This window comes from Panthera onca, chromosome A1, assembly GCF_046562875.1.
Source record: "Panthera onca isolate mPanOnc1 chromosome A1, mPanOnc1 haplotype 2, whole genome shotgun sequence".
NCBI lineage: Eukaryota > Metazoa > Chordata > Mammalia > Carnivora > Felidae > Panthera > Panthera onca.
Genome location: NC_138339.1, coordinates 130,838,992 through 130,859,507, shown reverse-complemented (window position 1 = coordinate 130,859,507; position 20,516 = coordinate 130,838,992). Strand labels below are relative to the sequence as shown.

The 20,516-nt window shown below is 36.5% G+C and overlaps 1 protein-coding gene across 11 annotated transcripts in view; it reads right to left on the bottom strand.

Moving 5' to 3' along the window:
- The window catches only part of RAPGEF6 (Rap guanine nucleotide exchange factor 6), a 212,793-nt gene that overhangs the window by 44,921 nt on the left and 147,356 nt on the right, over positions 1-20,516 (bottom strand). For 9 of the 11 annotated variants that reach the window (XM_060637874.3, XM_078451204.2, XM_060637870.3 and 6 more), the window contains 5 exons: positions 19,610-19,850; positions 17,146-17,529; positions 7,078-7,289; positions 2,440-2,563; positions 146-169 (listed from right to left, as the gene is read on the bottom strand). In XM_060637874.3, the coding sequence (XP_060493857.1) occupies positions 146-169; positions 2,440-2,563; positions 7,078-7,289; positions 17,146-17,529; positions 19,610-19,850 (985 nt within the window). The remainder of the gene's footprint in view (positions 1-145; positions 170-2,439; positions 2,564-7,077; positions 7,290-17,145; positions 17,530-19,609; positions 19,851-20,516) is intronic. The other 2 variants (XM_060637875.3, XM_060637864.3) reach the window with 1 other exon arrangement.

Sequence of the window (20,516 nt, the reverse complement as noted above, 5' to 3'; positions counted from 1 at the left end):
TTAGCAAAAGGCATTTGTGAGGAGCGTAGGTTGACAGGGTTAACAGGACGCATGCTAGTTCATCCGCGTGCATTAACGAAAAGGATGCAGTACGTGTTAAGAGTTGCACAACCTCTGGTTCAGGTGCATTCATCTCTACACTTACCCCAGACTCCGCCACCTCTTCTTCCTGTAAGCAAGAGCCACAAACATTGACGCATGGGTTTGAATAGGAAAGCACAGAAAAAAGACAACAGTTGAGAGTCAGAGAAACTATGGAGACAGAATAGAACAGAAAAATTTTACTAAGAAAAAATGGCAGCTTAACAGTAAAATGACTTTAATGGAATGCAGAGGGGGTAAAATGAATTAGGATGTGTACCGGAAGCCAACAAACCCACAATATTCTTTAAAAATATGCTGTAAGGCTAATTATATTTCTAATATCTAATTCACACCATAGGCTTATGTTAATAAGCAACTTAAGAAAAAAAATACTTATTATAAATTTTGAATTTAGAGTTTTTAAGGGACGTAAACCTTAAATTAAGGAAGAGAATTTTTGAACATTTTTTGAAAGGATTTTGAGCACTCCTTTCAGTGACAAGATGAAGTTACAAGGAACATAAAGATTTATAATGTCATTTCTCAGGGCAGAAATTTCTCCAACAATGTACTTTAAAAGAAATTTTGACCAAGAGGTCAACTTAAAATTTAAGTAAAAGTATAATATCAGAATAGGATACTGCATATCCTTATACTACAAATGGACTGAATAAAGATTGCTTTTGATTTTATTTTTTGCCCCTCGCCAGAGTCCATGTGCTGCAGGTGGCCCAAGACTCTGCTTTTCTATCAGCAAACTGTTTTCTGTAAGATTACTGTTAGAATGAAAGAGGTTACTTTTTCCACATTATATAATATACACCACAAAAATGGATAACTACTTGCTTAAAGAAAAAGTGCATTTAAGTACTGGTTAAAAAAGAAAACTGATTCAGGAAAAGTTCAGTCCAATTCAATTTGTCCAATCTAATTATGAATGTTTTATTTTCTCCTATCTTGTAGTCTACTTAGCCCAGGTCATGCCCCAGAAAATGGCCAAGTTTATTAAATTCCTCCTTAGGTTTTTCCTCCTTTGTTCATTTTTGAAGCATAGCTGGTACTTAGTATGTTATTTACTGGTCTGTAGGGGCACAAATCCATTGTTTTTGGGAAGGAGGGTGCTAACATATATGAGAAAATGGAGGTCCACGTAAGACAACAGGCAGTAGTGGGGCCACTGTACAGAAACAAGCAACAAAGGCAAAAACTTAAAAAACAAACAAACAAACAACAAACCTTCCTCCAGGTTTGCTTTGGTCCCTGGTTCTTACTGTTTTCTGCTTCCATACTACTGAGCAACGACATGTCTCCTTACATGTTGGATTCCTAAGGGCGGAGCGGGATGGGTAGCGAAGAGAGTCACAGCCCCCTTCGTCTGTTCTCTGAGGATCTCTACACTAGAGCCAACTATCAAATCAACTACTTACAAAAACAAAGACTCCTGAACAGTAATCTAAGTAAAACAGAAGAAAACACCTATACTGACACATACTGATACTGTTTGATTACAAAAATTCCACCTTCGATTTTTAAAGAAACAAGTGTTTTTGTTTCCTTACTGGACTGTATTTTTTTTTTTTTAGCCAGAGGAACCGTGCCTATCTTTGTGCCTATTTCATTTTTAAAAGCCTTATACACTGAAGTTATACACATAGGCCTGGAAGAAAGTAAGTCCCCTAAATTAGAACGCTAATATCTATTTACTCTGAAAATTTTAGAAATTACTAAGAAGGGTTTGACAACACACTTTCTCTAAGTTTTACTGAGTTTGAGAAAGTCTCTGTTATTACATTAAAACTGAATTTTAAAAAGCATTCATTCTTAGAAGATCAGGTTAATATGGACTACAAATAACATTTTCCATTTTTATTAACGATAGAACATGCTTACATTTGCACTTTCTAAATTCTGCTAAAGAACTTGCATACAAATAAACAGTAGTACTATGGCTTGAGAAAACTAATGTATTTAAAAAAAATAAAGTATGATTTTAATAGAAACAGAACTTTAAAAACATTTAGTAAAAATAAAAGGCATGTGCAGACTAATATTTAAGTCAGTTATTTAACATAACAAGATAAAATTATCCACATACTCCAAAAAGTAATACAGAACCAGGGCTCAAATCTCAGCAAGTTACATAATTCTGGGCATATTACCTAAATGCTCTGAGCGTCACTTTTTCATAGGTACAAAGAAACCCATACCACCTACCTTTAAAGGGTTGCTGTGGTAAATGATTACTGGAGACTGACATACAGTGCACAGCAAATGGGAGATGGCTAATAAATGATAAATATTATTACTGTATCACTTGATGCCACTGTAACACTTCTACAGACTTCAATGCCATACCTCTGTCGAAACATCATAGCTGGGTCCATGTTAGCAGAAGTCATTCGAACAACTTGACGGATTTCCTTGGCAATCATTCTTAGCTTCTCAAAATTCACTAAACCATCTACTTTGGAGTCATTCCCTACGGAATAAAACCAACTTTTTCATTTTCAAAATTAAAATGCCCATATGAAGGTAGGAAAAGTCAAGTTATTCTGGGGGCACAAATCAGAACCATCTTTATGAAACTGCCACTTCTGTTTTGAACCGATAAAAGCATATATGGTTCAACTATGCTCCCAGGGAATGAGCTAACTAGGAGGAATTCTATTCCTATGGGAGTGATTACAAGTACTGGAAGTTGATAAGCTACATAGCTTCTAAACCAATTTCACGATGTTAAAGGCACATCTATAAAATGTGTGGCTCCTGAAATCTTAATGTCTAGATGCTCAGCCCACTCTATCAGGTACCTGTATCTGCTCTTTTGGACAGCAGGGTATAGCACTTGAAAACCTAGGCTTTAGCCAGAGGTCACAAAGAGTGACCTACGGGCTTAATTAACCCAGTAAGTTTTCTTTGGTTTAAAATCTTTTAAGGGGTGCCTAGCTGGCTCAGTCAGTTATGTGTCTCACTTTGGCTCAAGTCATGATCTCACAGTTTTTGAGTTTGAGCCCCTCATCAGGCTCTCTGTTCTCAGTACAGAGTCAGCTCTCTCCCTCTCTTCTCTCTCTCTCTGCCCCTCCCCTGCTTGTGCTTTCTCTCTGTCCCTCTCAAAATAAATGAATAAACTCAGAAACATTATAAAATCTCCCAAAGTTTGAAAACTGAACAATACCTTTTGAAATAATGCATAGGTCAGACAAAATCAAGAAAAAAAATAAAAATAAAATACTTAAAAAAAGTGTTAAATGAATTGTCAACATTTAACAAATGGAATATATACCATGAAAACCTCTGACTGCTTTTAAAAAGGGAGGGTTCTAGTGGGGGATTAAGTAAGAGTAGATCTGTTTTCCCAAATGGCAATTATTAGTTAAATTAAGCTGACTGGCTCATAGAGTAAACACTTTCTGGTCTGCCATTCATCTTTTCTTTCCGAAATCTGCATTTACATTTGTGCTAGCTCTTAAGTTCCATAACTTTTATTTGTTCTAATCAGTAGGGCTCTGAGGAAAAATTCACACAACTTTCAAAATGATCTACTTTTCTTTGAAGAGGATAGCTATGAGATCAGACTTAGCCCGTCTGATGGCTTACCAAGTTCAGACTACAAGGTAAAAACTGTATGTTTAAAAGGCAATGTGATGGTCTATAGTAGTGTTTCTTTTTCACACCTGCCTTTTATAGTTTCTGTGACCCCATTTATCTACTCTGGTAGCCTGTGAGATGCCTCTGTGGAACTCTAAGTTCCCAATGGCAAGTCTGAGAACCTAATGCATCTGAAACATAGAGTGGGGTCTGCTTTCTCATGGTAAAGAGCATCTATACAATGAACATATGAGTTGTTCAGGGTCTCAACATGTGAGCTAGTAACAAAATAATCACCAAAAATACTTCCAAGTCACTAGGGGCACCTGGGTGGCTCAGTTGGTGGAGCGTCTGACTTTGGCTGAAGTCATGATCTCACTGTTCGAGCCCTGCATGGGGCTCTGCACTGAAAGCTCAGAGCCTAGAGCCTGTTTTGGATTCTGTGTCTCCCTCTCTCTCTGCCCCTCCCTCACTCATGCTGTCTCAAAAATAAATAAACATTAAAACAAAAACAAAAACAAAAACAAAAACTTCCAAGTCACATAAACATCTCTTGAGGGAACAAGTCAGAAAAATATATTTGAAGCCTACCAGAGTATTTCCTTATGAAAAAGGAGTGATAGAGAGGAAGCATTAAGACTAATTAGAACAACCCTCCTGCTGAGAATAATTAGAAAATTTGAGCAAAAATAGAAAAAACAAGTATTTTAAGGCAATAAAAGGCTATCAAGGAAGTGAAGGTTTGGAAGAAGAATGAAAGATCTGGGAAAGGTTTACCATTTCCCAGTGCCTGACCCTAGAGGCATCTACTGATTCAGAAAAGGGGATGATGAGCTTAAAAAACTAAGTAGTGACACCCTGACTTCTTAGGTTAGAGGAAAACACCTTAGGTCCTGGTAAACCTCCAGTGCTTTGGGTTGGGATCCTGAAGGGCTATCCTGGGACTATGATGAACTAGTTGTGACCAAGATAAAAGTTCAGTGTTAAAATATCTTAAAAATGTAAAAATGGATTAAGGTGATCTTGGACTGCTAGCTTACCTAGCTGCCTGGCAAAAGCAAGTTTTATTTCTTTCTGGAGGAATGGAACATCATCTGAAACCTCAAATTATTTCTGTCATCTTTTATACACAACATCCATTTGATCAGAAGTAACTAGAGACGTCAGGAGAAGAGATGACAAATGAAAACAGGAGACAAAGACAACAGAAAAGGACCCACAAAGGATGGACTTATTAGACAAAGACTTTAACTAAGCTGGATATGTGCAAAGATGTAGAAAACAACACTAAGAACTGTAGCAGAGAACACAGAGATAAAAAAAAATGTAAGCTGTAAACCTGACAAAACACAATAACTGGCTAGGAACTCACTGATATATTTAAGAGTAAATTACACATAGTTCAACAACTGATAAACTGGACAGTAAGTTGGAAGAAAATATCCAGAATGAAGCATGGTTAGACAAAAAGATGAGAAATGGAGAAAAGAGGGTATGAGACAATAGAGGCAGTCATCATGTCTAAGACAGGCGAAATCAAAATCCCTAAAATAGAGGTCAGAAGAGGTAAGAAATCTGAAGACAAAATGAATGAGAATTTTTCCAAAACTGATGAAAAATACCAAAACATGGGTTCCAAGGTATCTTATAAACAAATCAGGAGTAAAACAAGCAAATGCCACACCTAGCTACATCATAGCAAAACTACAGGAAAAAAAAAAAAAGAGACCAAGAGAAGAGACACTTACAAAGCAGCTATTGGAAGAAGGGCGGAATATAATCACAGGAACAGCAAATAAGACTGACAAATGACTTCTCAGTATCAACAATAAAAGCCAGGACATAATGAAATGGTCTTTTAAAATGTTTAGACCACTGCGAACCAAAATTATGCCTTAAAAATGAATATGAAGTATAGATATTTTTAGATAAATGAAATAAGGATATTTCATCACCAGCAGACTTGTACTTAAATAAACAATAAATAGTATTCTATAGGAAGGAAAAAAAACCCCAACCACATGGAAGCTTTGAAAACAGAGGAATAAAAACAGTAACATCATCTAGAAAAAGATAAATACTAACTTCTCTAAATGATAAGATCACGTAGAAGTTAAAGGCACGACAAGCGCACATAAACTGGTAGGTGAGTAAATGGAATTCAAGTACTCTAAATTCCTTGCACTGCCCAATACACAGAAAAGTACTAATGAATATTAACCTAATTAATATCAACTAATTAAGTATAAATATAATGCCTAGGGTAACACTAGAAAAATAGTAAAACAGTGTATAGTTAGCCAGTTACCAGACTAGAATAAATACCATATACAAAAAATAATTCAGGGAGACTGCAAGTGAAACATGCTAAAAGATCCATATGCTAGTCTTTTAAAACTAAGAACATGCTGTGTATTAAAAGATAACCTTAAGAGATTCAAAAGGCAAATCGTATTACACCCAGGATTTATAAGAAATTCTTAAAAATGCATTAAATAAGAAACAACCTAATAAAAGAATGAATTTACCAGGTATTGGTGAGGAACACTAACTCTAGCACCACTTCCAGTGTTGCACTTTTGCTAGACAATGCCAAACTGTTTTCTAAAGTTGATTATATGAATATCACATCCATAATAAAATCCACTATGAACGATATTAATATTCAAAGCAGCATTATCCATAATAGGTGAACAGTGGAAAACTATGAAATGCTCATCAGGAGAATGGATAAATCCACTGTATTGCATTCCGGTAATGGAATACTAGTTTTGAAAATGAAATACAGCTACACTCAAAAAACATGAGAAAATCTCATAAATCTAATATTGACTAAAATAAGCCAGAAACCAAACCAAACCAAAATGCAAGAAAACAAATATACTATGTGATTCCATTTATATAAAGTTCAGCAACAGATAAAACTAAACCACAGTATTAGAAGTCAGGACAGTCATTGCTTTTGAGGAAGAGAATGAGGACGGTTATTAGAGAGGGGCATCAATAGGGCTCCTGCAAGGCTAGCAACATTTTATTTTTGACCTGTGAGTTGATTACATGGGAGTTTGCTCTGTCGTAATTCATTTAGTTGTTCTCTTGTTATGGTCACTTTACTGTATTGAATGTGTTGAATAATTCAATTAAAAAAAGTTTGGAAGGAAAATTATTAGTAAACAAAATAAAAAATATGAACAATCCGATGTGGGTGTAAGTCAAATTTAAGTTTGAATGCAGAGGGAAAACACTTAAATTTGTTTTTGTCAATGTGGGTTTTGATTTCTAAAATTTGCTACATTTAATTAGGTAAAGCTTTTGTGATATAAAAGGCTGAAAAATATAATACATCACAATTCTGTGGAATTTGCTGAAGCTAAACACACTAATTTTCAAGTAACTTTTAAATACCTTCATGTAGAAATGTCATATCTTTCTTGACAACAGGGAAGAGTGGAATAATTGGAGGCTGCATGCTTTGACTACTAAGAATATTTCTATATTTTGCCATGTTTCTAGATGGATCAAAAAGGTCTTGTAGATCCTGGAGGTGTTTCTCATACTTGCTTGGTAATTTTTCCCAAGTACCTCTGAGTCGTGCTACAGATGCCAGGTTCAAGCCACTGCCAAAGATGAGAATAAAAACATTAATAAGGGACTTGGATAAGGGAGAAGACTCAGGGCAGTAAAGCGTATACAACAAATTTCTCTAATAAAGATAAAATAAATAGGGACATGTTTCTAATATGTTGAAATGAAGAGACCAAAACCATGGGAAAAAAAATAATAAAAGGGCTCTCTGATGTTACAATCAGGAAAATTTATACCAGAAGAACTACATTACTTGCGTATAGTTGTAGACTGTAGCCTTTATTTTACAGCTTGCATGTATTGAGACAAACACAGTATTTCCATAAAGTAGACACTTAAACATAAAAAAAAAACCCTTCAAATATCACAAAGTTTTCTTTGCTTTATTCAGAAAATAACTTTATGAAGACACTGTCTATTGTGAAAGTGGTTTAAGTAATGCTGGACACAATTGCTATAATAACTGAGGCCAGTTCTAGAGCTGAGGCAGCCTTCTTTCCAAGGTTTTGTTCTCTCATGTCCCTGATTCAAATACTTCCCTATCTCTAGGTTCTAATCCTGTCCCCCAAGGCGTCCACATATTCAATGTCTTCTTCTGACAGGATTTTAAGCTCAGATAGCCCTCCTTTGAAAAACATGCCCATTCGCTCCTCTCTATCCCTTTATGTCTATACTAGCATCAGGCAGGTAGGCTGCCACATGAATCCTGCATATATAATGCTTCAATTTTCTAACCAGTTAACCCTTCTTTTATTCCCAGGCACCTGACTTTTACGCACACCACTGTACTTAAAATGTTTTCTTGACTTCTGATTTTAAGGTGTGGAGTTAAGATATCTTTTCTCCCTTTGCCTCTCAGAAATCATCCCAAGAAACTCTATGGATCAATAACAGAAATGCAAATTTCATCTTCACAGAAACTAAGATATCTGTAACTCCTAAACACATTAAAAGGTTGCCAATAAACAGTCAAGATTAAACAGGAGAATGCCAAATGCTGAAAAAGAATGGGCATGGTTAAAGATCTCAATGCAAGCTGGTGAAGTTCTCCGAAGTGGCTACCTCACCCTAAAGGCAAGAACAGCAAATATCCTATTGGAGACAACACAACAGAATCCATAGGATGACAGAATTAGGTGGGGGCTTGACTGTGTTCTTTACCAGGAAATGCCAGGTTAAGTACACAGAGTGAGATAATATCTTCATGGGACAATACCTTAATACCTTTAACAGTGAGACAGGACAGAAGGTAGAAATTCTGAGCGGTAAGCAGCCCCAAAGCTGCCCATCTCAACGTAGTGGAAGGAAGGAAGGAAGGAAGGAAGGAAGGAAGGAAGGAAGGAAGGAAGGAAGGGTAAAAACAATTCACATTCAGGCTCAATTCCTGCTAGCCTGAAATAATGCCCTGGATCCTCTCCCACATGAACCTCCTGCAAATAGTTGGTACAGGAAAACTAACAAAGAACACAAGTAAGAAAAATGTTGCCACCAATCAAATAAAAATCAATGACCTAGCCATGATTTCAAATGAATAAAGTAAACAGCTTAATGGAGTGATATAAAGAGCTTAGAGAAAATATGGTAAGAGAAGTTGATAAAAAACAAAACAAAACAAAACTAGTCGAGTTCAGAAAAGAAATGAAAGAAATATAAAAACCAACACAGAAATGAAGGCCATACTGGAACGTACAAAAGAAAATAAAAAGACCGTGCACAAGTTGTGTTAAGGATCAACAAAAGCAATCAGTGGAAGCAATCAGCAATCAATGGAAATTCTATTTCTCTAGAGAGAAAATAATGGATATGGAAGAGAATGGAGATCTAAAATGTGCAATAACTGCTATCTTTGGAAGAAGGAAACAAAAATAATGGAACTGAAAAAATATTCAAAGGTATAACCTGAGAAAACTACAGAAACAAATCAGGCACTACAGACTGAACAGGCACCACAGTCCCAGAGAACCAGATACATAACTAAAAGAGAGGTAGAAACACAGATGTAAAGGTAAAGGACATCAGAGACAAGGACAGAACATGGGGAGAAATCTCAGAGATTTGAACAGCTACATAAAATGCTAGTTATGAAGCTACTGTCTATGACATTACCAGGAAATAACACGTGAGACAAGAATTTTAAAGCCACAATGTGATGGACATTCAAAGACAACAGGAAGACACTTCAAATATATTCAGCAAATAGAATTTCTACAAGACCTTTATAAAATGACTAGAAAGCAAACTTCAACCAAGATTTGATTACAGAGAGTGATGTCTGTATCATGACAACATAAGATATCCCTTGTTTTATCCCTCCAACCAAACAACAAAAGTCTAGCATCTACTCATGAATAACACTGCGTGTGTTGAACCCAGCATCATTCGCCAAGGGGGCTCGGGAAAGCCTTGTTTACAAGTGTATTGGTAAGAGACCGTCTTTAGTACTGTTTGTAGAACCTATAGGAGGTTATGAAGTGGTTTGTGCCCCCCTTGCCTGTAGTCTGGGAGTGCCTGCAGAACAAGAACTCAGTCACCTAAAGAAGAGAGAGAGACTTTGTGGAAGTCCAGGTTTCCAGAAGAGAAGTTCCAGTACTCAGCTGGAGTAAAACAAAATAAAAAAACAAAAAGGTTTGGATGCATTCAAGTAGGTAAAGAGAAGAGCTTGATTTTGCTGGCATCATCTCTTCTCCAAAGCAGCACAGTTGAAAGGTAACTAGATAGCTGGTGATTTTTCCCACAGGAGAGAGGGAGAGCTGGTGAGTACATGCCTGGCTTCCCTAATTGTGTAGGATGCTGTCAAAGACACTCATTTTACTCTTGGACGATCCAGACCCAGAACATCCATTAAAGTGGGAGCTCCATGACTAGGGGGAGGGAGCAGATCTGGAGAGCAGCATTTAAGATTCCTGGATAATTTGTAAATGAATACAGGATCTAAGAAGACAAACTGTTGACATTAAAAACATAAAAGGTGGGGAGTAAAAGGGTTTTGCATATGATTGAAGTTAGTATCAGCATGAAATAAATTGTTGTTTCATGTAGATCTCATGATAACCAAAAAGCAAACACCTATAATAGACTCATGGAAAGACAAAGAAAAGGATATTAGAGCATATCAGGACAGAAGATCATCAATTCACAAAAGAACACAGCAAGGGAGTAAAAAAGAAAGACAAAACAGCGAGAAAATAATAAAATGGCAGTAGTAAAAGTCCCCATGTATCAGTAATCATTCTAAGTGTAAATGGACTTTGTATCTTTTTCAGTTTCCTTCATAAGCTTTCTATAGTTTTCAGCATACAGATCTTTCACATCTTTGGTTAGGTTTATTACTAGGTGTTTTATGATTCTTGGCACAACTGTGAATGGGACCAGTTTATTTGTCTTTCTGTTGCTTCATAATTAGTGTATAAGAATGCACCTGATTTATGTACATTAATTTTGTACCCTGCGATTTTGCGGAATTCATTATCAGTTGTAGGAGACTTTTGGTGGAATCTATTGGGTTTTCTATGTATAGTATCATGTCATATGCAAAAAGTGAAAGGTTGACTTCATCTTTGCCAATTTTGATGCCTTTGATTTCCTTTTGTTGTCTGATTGCTGATGTGAGAACTTCCAGCACTATGTTAAACAACAGCGGTGAGAGTACACATCCCCGTCATGTTCCTGATCTCAGGGGGAAAGCTCTCGGTTTTTCCCCATTGAGGATGATATTATCCGTGGGCTTTTCATAAATGGCTTTTGTGATGTTTAAGTATGTTCCTTCTGTTCTGACTTTCTCAAGGGTTTTTATTAAGAAAGGGTGCTGAATATTGTCAAATGCTTTTTCTGTATCGGTTGACAGGATCCTATAGTTCTTTTCTTTTATTAAAGTGATGTATCACACTGATTGATTTGTGAATGTTGAACCAGCCCTGCAGCTCAGGAATGAATCCCACTGGATCATGGTGAATAATTCTTTTTATATGCTGTTGAATTCGATTTGCTAGTATCTTATTGAGAATTTGTGCATCCATATTCATCGGGGATATTGGCCTGTAGTTCTTTTTTTGTTGGGTCTCTGTCTGGTTTGGGAATCAAAGTATTGCTGGCTTCATAGATTGAGTCTGGAAGTTTGCCTTCCCTTTCTATTTTTTGGAACAGCTTGGGAAGGATAGGTATTATCTCTGCTCTAAATGTCTGGTAGAATTCCCCTGGGAAGCCATCTGGTCCTAGACTCTTATCTGTTGGGAGATTTTTGATAACTGATTCAATTTCTTCATTGGTTATGGGTCTGTTCAAATTTTCTATTTCTTCCTGTTTGAGTTTTGGAAGTGGGTGGAATTTGTCCATTTCTTCCAGGTTGTCCAGTTTGTTGGCATATAATTTTTCATAGTATTCCCTGATAATTGCTTGTATTTCTGAGGGATTGGTTGTAATAATTCCATTTTCATTCATGATTTTATCTATTTGGGTCCTCTCCCTTTTCTTTTTGAGAAGCCTGGCTAGAAGTTTATCAATTTTGTTTATTTTTTCAAAACCTACTCTTGGTTTCATTGAACTGCTCTACGGTTTTTTTTTTGGTTAATATATTGTTTATTTTTGCTCTGATCTTTATTATTTCTCTTCTTCTGCTGGGTTTGGGGTGTCTTTGCTGTTCTCCTTCTATTTCCTTTAGGTGTGCTGTTAGATTTTGTATTTGGGATTTTTCTTGTTTCTTGAGATAGGCCTGGACTGCAATGTATTTTCCTCTCAGGACTGCCTTCGCTGCATCCCAAACCGTTTGGATTGTTGTATTTTCATTTTCGTTTGTTTCCATATATTTTTTAATTTCTTCTCTAAGTGCCTGGTTGACCCATTCATTCTTTAGTAGGGTGTTCTTTAACTCCCATGCTTTTGGAGGTATTCCAGACTGTTTCCTGTGGTTGATTTCAAGTTTCACAGCATTGTGGTCTGAAAGTGTGCATGGTATGATCTCAATTCTTTTATACTTATGAAGGGCTGTTTTGGGACCCAGTATGTGATCTATCTTGGAGAATGTTCCATGTGCACTCGAGAAGAAAGTATATTCTGTTGCTTTGGGATGCAGAGTTCTAAATATATCTGTCAAGTCCATCTGATCCAAGGTATCATTCAGGGCCCTTGTTTCTTTATTGATTCCGTGTCTAGATGATCTATCTATTGCTCTAAGTGGGGTATTAAAGTCCCCTGCAATTACCCCATTCTTATCAATAAGGTCACTTATGTTTGTGATTGTTTTATATATTTGGGGGCTCCGATATTCGGCGCCTAGACATTTATAATTGTTAGCTCTTCCTGATGGATAGACCCTGTAATTATTATATAATGCCCTTCTTCATCTCTTGTTACAGCCTTTAATTTAAAGTCTAGTTTGTCTGATATAAGTATGGCTACTCCAGCTTTATTTTGACTTCCAGTAGCATGATAGATAGTTCTCCATCATTCCATGCTCATGGATTGGAAAAATAATATTGTTTAAAATGCCAATACTATCCAAAGCAATCAACACACTCAATACAATCCCAATCAAAATTGCACCAGCATTCTTCTCAAAGCTAGAACAAGCAATCCTAAAATTTGTATGGAACCACAAAAGACCCCGAATAGTCAAAGTAATATTGAAGAAGATGACCAAAGCGGGAGGTATCACAATCCCAGATTTTAGCCTCTACTACAAAGCTGTAATCATCAAGACAGCATGGTATTGGCACAAAAACAGACACATAGACCAATGGAATAGGACAGAGACTCCAAAACTGGACCCACAGAAGTATGGCCAACTAATCTTTGACAAAGCAGGAAAGAATATCCAATGGAAAAAAAAGACAGTGTCTTTAACAAATGGTGCTGGGAGAACTGGACAGCAACATGCAGAAAAATGAAACTAGACCACTTTCTTACACCATCACAAAAATACTCAAAATGGATGAAGGATGAATGTGTGACAGGAAACCATCAAAACCCTAGAGGAGAAAGCAGGAAAAAAAACCTCCCTGACCTGAGCTGCATCAATTTCTTACTTGACACATCTCCAAAGGCAAGGGAATTAAAAGCAAAAATGAACTATTGGGACCTCATGAAGATAAAAAGCTTCTGCACTGCAAAGGAAACAATCAACAAAAATAAAAGGCAACCAACGGAATGGGAAAAGATATTTGCAAATGACATATCGGACAAAGGGCTAGTTTCCAAAATCTATAAAGAACTCACCGAACTCCACACCCGAAAAACAAATAATCCAGTGAAGAAATGGGCAGAAACATGAACAGACAATTCTCTAAGGAAGACATCCAGATGGCCAACAGGCACATGAAAAGATGCTCAACGTCACTCCTCATCAGGGAAATACAAATCATCAAAATCACACTGAGATATCATCTCATGCCAGTCAGAGAGGCTAAAACGAACAAATCGGGAGACTATGGATGCTGGAGAAGATGTGGAGAAATGGGAACCCTCTTGCATTGTTGGTGGGAATACAAACTGGTGCAGACGCTCTGGAAAATGGTGTGGAGGTCCCTCAAAAAATTAAAAATAGATCTACTCTGTGACCCAGCAATAGCACTGCTAGGAATTTACCCAAGGGATACGGGAGTGCTGATGCCTAGGGGCACTTGTACCCCAATGTTTATAGCAGCACTTTCAACAATAGCCAAATCATGGAAAGAGCCTAAATGTCCATCAACTGATGAATGGATAAAGAAGCTGTGGTTTATATATACAATGGAATACTACTTGGCAATGAGAAAGAATGAAATATGGCCTTTTGTAGCAACGTGCATGGAACTGGAGAGTGTTATGCTAAGTGAAAAAAGTTATACAGAGAAAGACAGATACCTTATGTTTTCACTCGTAAGTGGATCCTGAGAAACTTAACAGAAGACCATGGGGGAGGGGGAGGGGATAAAAAAAAGTTAGAGAGGGAGGGAGGCAAACCATAAGAGACTCTTAAAAACAGAATAAACTTGAGGGTTGATGGGGGGTGGGAGGGAGGGGAAAGTGGGTGATGGGCACTGAGGAGGGCACCTGCTGGGATGAGCACTGGGTGTTGTATGGAAACCAATTCGGCAATAAATTTCATATTAAAAATAAACATTAAAAAATTAAAAAAAATAAAAGACACTATGACTTCATCTAAAAAAAAAAATAAAGTAAATGGATTGAAATTCTCCCACCAAATGGGTGGAAGAATAAAAAAGCAAGACCCAACTATATGCTGCCTACAAAAGACTCACTTTAGCTTAAAGGACACACATAAGCTGGAAATCAAACTATGGAAAAGACAGTCCATGCAAGTGGAAACCAAGTGAGAGCAGGGTAGCTATATTTGTATCAGATAAAAAGGACTTTAAATCAAAAATGGTAACAAGAGACAGGGTCATTACATAATGATAAAGGGTCAACTCATCAAGAAAACATCAAAGTCATTAATATACATGCACCCAACATTTCAGCACCTAACTATATTAAGCAAACAGTAACAGACCTGAAGGAGCAACAAGTGGCAATATACTAGTATGGGACTTCAATACCCCACTTGCAGGAATGGATGAATTACCTAGACAGAAAATCAATAAAGAAATGGGACTTGAACCATGCCTTAGGCTGAATGGACCTAACAAATACACACTGGACAGGCTTTTCACCATTAGCAGAACAATCACTCTTCTCAAGCATGAACGGAACATCCTCCAGGAGAGATTATAAACTAAACCTCAAAAGTCTTAGCAAATTTAAGAAGACTGAAATCATGCTAAGTATTTTTTTCTGCCCATAATGTTCTAAAACTAGGAATTAAGAAGAGGAAAATGTGAAAATCTACCAATGGGTAGAAATTAAACAACATAACCGTGAATGGGTCAAAAAAAACAAAAGGGAAATAAGTATCTCTCAAAAAGGAAAATGGAGACACAACATACCAAAACCAGTGGGATGCTGCAAAAACGATTTCCAAGACAGAATTTTAGTGATAACTTTCTATAGTAAGATCTTCAATAAATTATCTAACTTTTCACATCAAAGAGCTAGAAAAAGAAACTTAGCCCAAAGTTAGGAAAAGGAAGGGAATAACAAATATCACAGCAGAAACAGAGGTCAAAAAATAAAAATAAAGCAATGAAACGATAAACAAAATTGACAAACTCTTAGCAAGACTAAGAAAAAGAACTCAAATAAATAAAATATAGTATCTAATAGCAGGCAGAACTGGTTGGTTCACCTGTGTCACCTCTGCTGGAAAGTTGGTATGTGCTTTATCTTCTCTGATACACTTAAACATAAAATAGGAGGAACAAAGCAATTAATTTTTCAGGAACTACTGAAAATGTGTAATGTGTATAATAAAACACTCTTTAAAACAAAACAAACCTCTTAACCAAATACCCATTTTGGGGCTACTGTCCACCACCTTCTCTTGAATCATTCTTTCCTTGGCTTTAGTGACACGATCATCACTGTGCTGGTGTATTATTTCTTTTATTAATCTTCTATCTCTTGGTTGGACTCTCTTCTTCACCCAAACATTCAGGATGGTCACTAGTTATGACTCTTAAGCCATTTACCTTTTATACTCTCTTGTTACACAGAAATCCTCTTGGTGTCAGTTTTATTCACACTACTCCAAAACAAGTCCTGTTCCTACATAGTTTCAATTTCTAACCTTCGAAGTACTTATCAATGGCATTTTTGTTCCCTTGTTTTAGACTCAGCTGTTAAAAACTGTCAGTATGAAGTGTGATTCCTGCATTTTACAGATGAAAAACAAAAAACAAAACAAAACAAAACAAAACAAAAAATGGTCTTCAATTTTCTACTGACACATTGCTACTACACCACAGAGGCAGGACTCTGACACAAGTGCAGCTGATTCTAAAGGTCACTGCTAAACTCTGTTCCATACTCCTCCTAAAAAAAATAAACAAACAAAAAACACCCCCCACCCCAACCCAAAACTCCTCCTAAATCATCTAATTAAAGTGTATCCAGTGGTTAACTTCATAAAGGACTTTCTTATTACCATGACAGATTTATGATTATAAAGATTCTGATTCTACCTCATGTGAGGGTAGGAACAAGCCATAATTAAATTCTTGGGGGGGGGGGGTGCGGCGCGGCATACATAGTTGGGATTAAGATGTAATTATGCTGCTATATGTAAGCACGTGGCCTTATAAATGCACAAAACTGCAACTACCCTCCCTATTTAAAATTACACTTCCTTTGAGAGGAATCCCTCTAATGATCAGCACTATACTATAGGGGAGGGTCAGAAGATAAATTATCAATCTCAGCCAAACCTAGTGAGTCAGGGGAAGAAGATTCCCAGCTCATATAACCATCCACACTTTCTGGGCTTTTATAAACCAAATTTAATTCTAATTCTAATGCCTACCTTGTTTGGACAACAACACATCCAGTGATACGTGAGGCAGTACCTGATGAATGAGCTTATCAAATAGTTGCATTATTACTGTTGTTGTTTCAAAATAGCAATTTTAGATTAGAGTACTGATACCACACTATGATTTTTCAGTGCCAAATCACAGTGAGGTAGATAATGAAAGATGCACAGTACTGGAGTCTGATGATAAAGACCAACTGTTGGGCATAGATCCAAAGACAGTATGCCAAAGGGAGAGAAAGGAAGAAAAATGGCAAGGCAATCAACCTAATTCAGCCAAAAAAAAAAAAAAAAAAAAAAGTTTAAATGAAAGATGGAAGAAACAAAAAGCAAAAAGCCACTATCACCAGAAGAGAAAACATATTAACTCTAACAATACTTTAAAAACCTGTTAATCAGACTTTTCTTCTCCTAGTCACTTAACACACAAGAAATTAGCTTCATATCTAATACAACAAAACTATACACAACTATTTGTACAAACTTACCTTATTATTGCAAACATGGAATTGAAGTTCTTACATTCTCTACAATGAAGTGCAATTTTAATAAAATGCTTAATAATCTTCATTCGTTTGAGCTGATTTGGTTCAGTTAAAATCTCTGAAGCAACCCAGAATGTCTCCTGGTTAACAATGTCCTCAAACTCTTTCAAGTGAGTATTTCCTGTTTTGGAATCTAACTTAAAAAGGTCATCGATGTATTCAGTAGGCTCAATATTACGAAACAAATCAAAGTCCCTCATTGATAGCTGAGTGGCCACCTCAATGGTACTGAGCTGCAGCATGGACAGTTGGCTTTCCTTAACTAGTTCTTGGGCATCTTCATCTGAACATAAAGTTTCTGTTTCCATGTTATTTTTTAAATAATACCTAAAAAAAAAAAAATTGTTTTTATAAGTGATTTCACATTTATAAGAGCATCTTCCATATCTAACTTGTCAAAATGTCATTATACGGTTAATAACATTTTGTCAAAAATATTAGCAGACTATTCATTTGTAGATGAAATGGAAAATTAACATTTTAAGTGTTCATTTATTTTTGAGAGAAAGATAGAGGGAGACAGAGAATCCCAAACAGGCCATGCGCTGTCAGCACAAGGCCCAAGGCAGGGCTCAAACACATGAACCATGAGATCATGACCTGAGCAGAAATGAAGAGTCAGATACTTAACCTACTGAGCTACTCAGGTGCCCCAGAAAATTAACATTTTAAATGAGAAAAATTTAAAGAGTAAAAATAATGTTGATAGTGCCGTGAACCTTATCATTTTACGCAACTACTCACAAAATGTGTCAATAATTGTGTATATATTCTTGAGGATGAAAGCTCTATAAAGCCTATATGAAGGTATCTGATGCATAGCAGGTACTATGTTAAGTATTTGTTCATGGACAGCATGAATAAACACCTGAATCTATTCAGAAGTTGTTCCTACGCTTATTTTCTTCTTCATTTCTGAATTCCCAAGAGGAGCAAAGAAGAGTAAAACCTATAAAGGACAGAAACCCTTGCACTAACGATTTCTCCCTTGTTAAATACAAAACCTCACTCCAGCAAATGGTACTGATCAGCAGCCATAAAAAAGACCTTCATTTTCTTCTTTTTACATCAACAATTCTATAGCACTTAAAAGTTAAGAGACAAGCTTCACAGTTGGGAAATATCTTGTACAAGGCTGTTGCTGGGGACAAAGAGGTAACATGCTGTGTCACACGTCACTTTTACTTTATTCTTTTCTGGTATACAACTCGATCCAAGCCTAAGTTTGTATCTCATCTATTTTTACAGTCAAGCAACTATACCTCTTTTTCTTCTTTTATACTGTTCACATGCCTAAAAGAAAACTACAAATGTGTTGAGACCCATTACACTAGTTAATTATATCTAACATTTATAGGGTAGGTTAACTCATTAATTCTCTTAACATTCTTATGAGGTAGTTTCTATTTATTATCATCCCCATATTTTTGATGAGAAAATTCAGACAGAGAGAAACTAAATAACACCCTGGTCACACAGCCAGAGCTAGAATTTACCCAGACTGCTGAGCACCCTGGCTCCAGGGTCTGTGCTCTTTAAGCACTATGTGTAGCTAGCAAAGCAGAGTTAACCCACTCTTTTAACAGCATCCATGACAGGCAATCTCTGTGAGGTTTCTAAGGATTTTACTCTACATGTAAATCTAAGGTCACTAAAAAGAAAATATTATTCTCAGAGAAAACCACCAGCATAAAGAACAAATGTACTATAGAAACAATCTTCTGGTTGATCAAATAATTTTCGGAGCTCATTTAAAAATTATGCCTTCTTTTGTCCCACATAAATTTTAGTCACATTAAAAACAAATTTATAATTTAACATATATATTGTCACATACATATAAAGATATGTATCACTTGGTTTCCTCTGTAAAAAATGGACTGGACTACATCAGTGGTTCTAAGACTATTTCAGCAGGAGGGCTAAAATAGCTTAGCAAATTGTCCTCTTTCTCCTCTCATTTTCAGGTAGTCTTTATGAGAGCTAACACTCTGAGATTCCATTTACGTAATTATGGAGACAAGGAAGCTGAAAAAGAGAAATCCTACTTTAATTTTAAAGTGAATTCAGTGACCTTAAGACGTGATGTTTCTACTTAAAATGTCTGTTTTTACACATGATCTTCAAAAACACATCTAGATAAAGGGGGATTAAGAGATTTAAAAACTTCCAGTTATGTAATAAATAGCTCATGGAGATAAACACACAGCAGAGGAAATATAGCCAATAACAGGCTGACAACATTGTCCGGTGACTACACTCATCGTGGAGAACACTGAACACTGTACACAACTGTCAAACATGCTGTACACCTTAAACTAAGAGAACACTGTAGGCTAATTATAGTTCATTTAAAAAAAAGAAACACATCTAGAAATAAAATACATTCACTAATAAGCACATTCACCTTCCATTGAGCTGAATTCTATCAGCTAATTTGGAGAACTGGTCCGGAAGTCTTCTCTGTTTTATGACACCCTCAGGAGTAACAGAAACTTCACAGAGAGAATATGTGTCAGATGCACCAGTCAAACCAAATTCATGAACAGCATGACAAACAACTTCTTTTGCTGTAGTGTCTTTACTGATGATAATGTAGCAACTTTGTTGATCTGCTTTGAAAACTCTTATAACTTGATCAGGAATATCTACATGAATACAAAAGTGTGCCTTGTTATTTTCAAGACAATTAAACTCTTCAAAAAGCAATTCAGAACAAAAAGCTCCCTCTGAACAGTGATACATACATTTCTATTCCAGGAGGTTAACAGAAATCACTGTTGCATTTATTGATAAATGAATATATCAGCCTTCTCAGGTGATGAAATACTAATATATGTTCACAGAAAAACACATACAAAAAAATAAGCTGTTTTTAATGGAGGCATAGGACTCCTTAAGATATATTTATTTTTTAAAAAATGTTTACTGGGCGCCTGGGTGGCTCAGTTGGTTAAGCGGCTGACTTCAGCTCAGGTCACGATCTCACGGTCCGTGAGTTCGAGCCCGCGTCAGGCTCTGGGCTGATGGCTCAGAGCCTGGAGCCTGCTTCTGATTCTGTGTCTCCCTCTCTCTCTGCCCCTCCCCCGTTCATGCTCTGTCTCTCTCTGTCTCAAAAATACATAAACGTTAAAAAAAATTAAAAAAAAAAAAATCTCTTCTAAAAAATGTTTACTTATTTTTGAGAGAGAGAGAGAGTGATCGTGTGCATTTGTGTGAGCAGGAGAAGGGCAGAGAGGTGGGTAGAGAGAGTGAATTTCAGGCAGGCTCTGTGCTATCAGTGCAAAGCTTGATACAGGATGTGAACTCAGGAA